The 6152-nt window shown below is 43.2% G+C and overlaps 1 protein-coding gene across 1 annotated transcript in view; it reads left to right on the forward strand.

The window, feature by feature from the left end:
- Positions 1 to 4133: 4133 nt before the first annotated feature.
- Positions 4134 to 6152, forward strand: part of actr1 (actin related protein 1, centractin) — a 2197-nt gene continuing 178 nt past the window's right edge. Inside the window, exons 1-7 of the mRNA XM_035665577.1 lie at positions 4134 to 4281; positions 4359 to 4483; positions 4993 to 5209; positions 5296 to 5388; positions 5469 to 5643; positions 5901 to 5962; positions 6046 to 6086. Of these exons, the coding sequence (XP_035521470.1) occupies positions 4189 to 4281; positions 4359 to 4483; positions 4993 to 5209; positions 5296 to 5388; positions 5469 to 5643; positions 5901 to 5962; positions 6046 to 6086 (806 nt within the window). The 5' untranslated portion in view covers positions 4134 to 4188. The remainder of the gene's footprint in view (positions 4282 to 4358; positions 4484 to 4992; positions 5210 to 5295; positions 5389 to 5468; positions 5644 to 5900; positions 5963 to 6045; positions 6087 to 6152) is intronic.

Genomic DNA, 6152 nt, shown 5'->3' on the forward strand with positions numbered 1-6152 from the left:
GGTTGTGTGTGTCTGGTGTTTGTGTGGGTGTGTGTGTGTGTTGTGTGTCTGTGTGTGTTGTGTTGTGTGTGTGTGTGTTGTTACCTCTGCTTGTCCGATTTGAAGAGATTCTTCCCTCCAGGCTTCCGCCATCACTGCGCACCATGTTGGGACGGCCCACACTAATCACACACAGAGAAACAATAAAGTGAAGATTAACAGACGAATATTACCACAATAAAATACCACAACCACACACAAACACACACAAACACACACACAACTTTTATGGAATCTCATGAAGTCTTTTAAGCAGTTTTAATCGTTCTGCTTCCTTGAAAAGTCGAGAATTTCCTGTTTAAATCATTCAGAAACTGTTGTCGTGTATGTTTTACATTATTTGTCTTTATAAACAACAAAACAAAAACAAACACTTTTACTAGTGGGAAGCCAGTATTTGGATCTGGTTCTCCTGAAAAACCAGCTTGATTAACCCCCGAACCCTGAAGGAAACAACAGATCTGAAGAAAGCGCAGGAATCATACCACAGATCTAAGTGGCTGGAGATGGTGTGTAGGGCTTAATCTCAAATGGAGGATCGAGACCAGAGAGCCGAACTTTTACGGGGCAGCAAGTCAGCGTGGGTGACACAGCATCCGATGTCCGACCACTGCTTATGGGTTAAGGAACACAGTTTCAGGGGGAAGGGAATCGGTGGGGAGATTCTGCAGTGACTGACTTAGCTGATTATATTACTATAACTATAAGCTAACGGGGAGAATCGATTAATATGATATAAATAATTAGGAGTGGGGCGATGACAGCCAGCAGTGGGTCGGGCCGTACATTAGATGGAGGACTAGGCTGGAGCTCGAAGACATAATCGATGTCGCAGAAACTCTCTCTCTTGAAATTATGTGGGTGAGGGAAAAAGAAAATAACTATCCTAGTGATGACTAGGATGTATCAGTATAATTAATGGACCTGACTTCAAAAAACGTTCCTAGAATAATATTTTGTATAATGATTGACCTTGTGAAGTTGATGTTAGTTATCGTATCATTTTTATTAAATGCACTCTAGCTAAGTATTTAGTTTATCAATACTCTCGCGGACCGCCACGCTTGTGGTGGGTCTCGAAGTTTGTCGATAGTGTTATATGGCTTACCGCCCTTACCTTGGTTCAGGAAGCTTTCACAAATATTTTCTTATTCAATGCTACACGAGTATGGTTTGTAGGTTGTATCTCAATATTAATTATTCGGTGAAATTGTAACAAGAGATTAAACAAACAGTGTACGTACCGAAACTAGTTTCTGACAGCGCTCTACCGGTCTTATTTACGAACAGAAAAACGGCGATTAATCAATATACCTGGACGTTAAGAATGAACGTGGGATTTTATTATTTTGCCGTTCTGGATGCCTAGTTTTTTGTGCGACTTTATGGATTTATTTCTCCAGAGGATATACGTAACAATTGGATAACGGAAGCTGGAGACGCTCCATGTCTTTTCAATTCCATTCGTGATTAATGAGGGGTTTGTTAGATGGGATTTAACAAGGTAACGCGGTGTCCTTTCTCACCATCAACTCATTATTCACTTCAGGCCAAAGAACAGGAGAATACTTCCACCAATTCTTATTAATGGGGACAGGGACGTTAATGGATACCTCGGAGATAGGTAATTGGGGTTTTATCTAGATATCTATGCTTAAAGTCTGAAACATTTTATTTTAAATTCTGTGTCGAAAATGTGTCGGGTAACAAAATTGTCGGCTCGGTGCCAAGACGGGCCTTTTCCTGTGGAGCTAGGATTCCTAAAACTATCGACAATGGACTAACTAGGCAAGAGTCTAGGACACCGTTTTTAACGATCGGCTCTTTTACATACCCTGGTTGATTGTTTATAACCTCCAGATACTGATATAATGATTGCTTCTGTTTAACATAAGATTAAAAGTCCATGTTACGCTTTGTACCAATTTAAGTTGTTTTGTTATCTTACACAGAGACGCTGTGTCCGTCTGCTAAGGTCCCGTGTTCCGTCTTGCTCAGTGGCGGACCGCTCGCGCTACTCGTTCTTGTCATAAATACTGCCATGATTTTCGTATCAGAGTTACGGACAAGCATACTGACTACATGCTGGAATGTGGCGGGTGCTTGGGTTCTAGATCGAGCTCCGTAGCGTTCTCTCTGTCGCTATCACTGCGTAATTGGCAGAATGGGGACGTGTGGTCGAATGTCTGCGCTGACGGGGAGCTCGACCATGATTATATAAAAGTTACTCAAACCCCGTAAATGAGCCCTCATAAAACGGTCTCATACAACGATACCATCCAAAGGAACCGGAACGTTAGTCGACCGTCTTTGTCGACATTGTGTCCTCTTCGGGGTCTATGGACGCGATAGCTGCGCGTCCCCAGTTGGATGATTATATAGATTAATCCTAGTTTTACAATTACATCCAACATTTTATTATTCTCTTGAGGATATCTGAATCGAAATCTATCCGGTTCCTTGTGGTGCTTAAATTTTCAAAATCTTCTGTCATTATAGTGACTCCTTAATTTGTAAGCAATTGTTAAAGTAATCACAGAACAATGCACATTGGAGGTGCATACAACGCCGGCCTGATTCCAACAATAGTATAGTCATCTAAGTGTGCAGGGCATTCCGTTTTTGCTGATCTGTAGCCTTCCATCAGCCTGCTCCCGAACTTAGTTTCATCTTGTGTGATCTTTAAATAGGAAGTTAGTCTCCTCCAAAGATTTTGGACAGCGGATGCACGACCCAGTTCAGGTAAGCACGCCGAGGGGAGGCTCACTAACGGATGGGCAAGTCTCGACGACGCCGCCGCTCTTCTGTCTGCTGAAGCTGCCGAACGGCTCCTCACGCTACACGACCCCCCCTCGCACACCAACAGCCAAACCACACTGAAGCACGAGCAGGCTTGGTTTCCCGCAGGACTCCCCCTTTGCAGGAGATGAGATCCCAGAGCCGTATGATGTTCCCTGTGTGAGGCAGGAGGAGGCCTAAGAAGATATACAGGTATGCGGGTAGCACAAGTATGGGCTTGTAGATTTATATAAGTGAAGAACTGTCTGATACTCGTAGGAACTGACGGTCGGCTGAGTGGTCCAAATCACCGCGCTGAATATTGTGACCAGGTTATCCTGGGTAAGCAAGGGAAAAATGTCCTATTTTTACTAAATGCGATTTTGTCGTTACAAACGAGGAATATACGTACTCATTTGTTAGGTATAAATATAATAATGGTGTTACTGCAATCCTAGAAAAATATTGGTTGGTATTCCAGTGTTGACTCTTAAGCACTTGCTGATAGGAATTTATATAACACCTAAAATAAATAAATATAAATTTAATTTATAAAATAGATATTAATAAACTTTAATAACTAATAATATAAATCAATAAAAATATATCAATCAAAAAACTAAAACATTTTATCCATTAATTTATATTCATATTAACTAAATGTCCACAACTGTAATGTATTATGTGTTTTATGTATAATAAAACACGATTTATAAAATAAAGTATAAAGTAATGGATGTATGATCAATAATAACAGATATAATTAATCAAGATAATAGAGTCGACTTGTATAAGATTCTCTTTACGCCCAATTAACTAGAAGGGTGATAGTTTGCCATAACTGCTCATATAAGACATAATACCCGCTATGTTTGATCCCACTTATTTTATATATACCTATAATACACAACATTAGTACCATTTATATAAACTTCCACATGTTAATTTAAAAATATTGTTAGACTGAGAGGTTTGGAATTATAATATTGATTATGAAAATTATCTAATTTCATAAATAAAAATAAATTATTATTAACAAATACTATTCTTCTACACACACACACACACAGTAAGGATTCAGTTAGAAAGGTTTTGTTTGTGTGTTCGAGGGAACAATGTTTACTTTATTCAGAAATATATTTACACATAAGAACCCTTCAGCCTTGTTCCCTGATAGTCACACTGGAGTTCAGAGGAAGATGTTGAACACATTTCAAACTCTCCTGAGTTGTTCCAGTTAGGGATCTTAGATCTGGATGTAAACACTGGTCCGCTCCGGTCTTAGGAGCTGCCGTTGTCACATAACCACCACGTGTCTCTGGTCTTCCCCCCCACCAGGAGCACAGGGGCTTGTTGTCGGTGCGGTACCCGATGGAGCACGGGATAGTGAAGGACTGGAACGACATGGAGAGGATCTGGCAGTACGTTTACTCCAAGGAGCAACTGCAGACGTTCTCCGAGGAGGTGAGTGCTCCTCCCCTCCTGCAGCACCGCGATGAAGGTCTGCAGATCTGACCCGTAACCCTGTTGGTGTTTCACAGCATCCTGTACTGCTGACCGAGGCGCCTCTCAACCCCAGCAAGAACAGGGAGAAGGCTGCGGAGATTTTCTTCGAGACCTTCAACGTTCCCGCTCTCTTCATCTCCATGCAGGCGGTCCTTAGCCTGTGAGTACACAGTCTCTGTGCCTCCTCTTCATCAGCTCTCCAGTTTTATGTCGACTTCTGCAACTTTTCACTGGTTTGAGACCCAAAGTGTCACCATTACTGCTGACTTATAGTCAAGTGAGGCTGTGTGCGGTGGACAGTGTGTTACTGTTGTTACACACAGCGTGACAGTCATCTGCTGTTCAGTAACTGCACCGTTACAAAGTCTGTGTGGAGGGAAAACCAACAATAAAAACCTTTTTACTTTATAAACTGCAGATAAATCTACGAGGAATGTAACCAGACACTCAACCTCAAATGTTACAAATTATGACTGAAAAATATTTGTTTATTTCTATGTTATTCATGAATAACATATTGTGAGTTTACTGTATTTATTTCATCTGTTGGATAACTTCACGTGCTGTGGCTCAGGAGGAAGAGCGGGTTGTCCACCTAACAGAAGACTCCACGAGTACATTTCCTGTTTAACAGAAACCTTACTTACCTGTAACCTCTGTTTCCCGCAGGTACGCCACAGGTCGCACCACCGGGGTCGTGTTGGACTCGGGGGACGGCGTGACCCACGTCGTGCCCATCTACGAGGGCTTCGCCATCCCGCACTCCATCATGCGCGTGGACATCGCCGGACGAGACGTGTCGCGGTACCTCCGTCTGCTGCTGCGCAAGGAAGGCTACAACTTCAACACCTCGGCAGAGTTCGAGGTCGTCCGCACCATCAAAGAGGTAACGGCGCCAGGCGGCAGGCGGGAGTGTTTTTATCTGAAACATGAAGAACTTTATCTAATCCAACGTGTCTCCACCTTTTGCAGAGAGCCTGTTATCTGTCCCTCAACCCGCAAAAGGACGAGACTTTAGAAACAGAGAAGGCTCAGTACGTTCTCCCCGATGGAAGCACTTTAAACGTGAGTCCCGCAGATACTGACGAGGGTTTCGTAAAGATGTTAAAAGGTTGAAACCCTCTGAACCGCGTCCTCCTTTTCAGATCGGCCCGGCCAGGTTCCGAGCCCCAGAGCTGCTGTTCAGACCCGACCTGATAGGAGACGAGAGCTCGGGGATCCACGAGGTTCTGGCCTACGCCATCCAGAAGTCTGACATGGACCTCAGACGCACGCTGTACTCCACCATAGTATTGTGTGGGGGGTCGACGCTGATCAAAGGTTGGTGTTAATGACAACACACAGTTTACTCCTTCTAAGCCCCGCCCCTTTTGCTCTGTGCTCCAATAACAGTTGAGGAACGTATAAATACACACATTATATCATTGCACGCATCAGAATTTAATTCTTTATCAGTTTCAACCAAACTCTGACTTTAGTTTCTTCCAGAGGAGTTGAACCTCCTCCTGCCTCCCATGTAATTAACCTGGTTGTTATCCTCTCCGTCTCACTGACATTAACACTTTCTGTTCTTTCAGGATTTGGGGAACGACTACTAACTGAAGTGAAGAAGCTGGCCCCCAAAGACGTGAAGATCAAGGTGAGTGGAGGTTCAGTGATTCGCTGCAGCCGCTCGATATCTGTACAAACTGTTTGTGACCTGCGGTTGCTTTTCCCGTCCAGATCTCTGCCCCCCAGGAGAGGCTGTACTCCACATGGATTGGGTAAGAGTTCAGTCGATCTGACCGTGTTTGAGGATGAAATGTGATCTGACAGATAATTTAACTGTC

Source organism: Morone saxatilis, unplaced genomic scaffold (assembly GCF_004916995.1).
Source record: "Morone saxatilis isolate NCDOM2014 unplaced genomic scaffold, NCSU_SB_2.0 Contig2, whole genome shotgun sequence".
Classification (NCBI taxonomy): Eukaryota; Metazoa; Chordata; class Actinopteri; family Moronidae; genus Morone; species Morone saxatilis.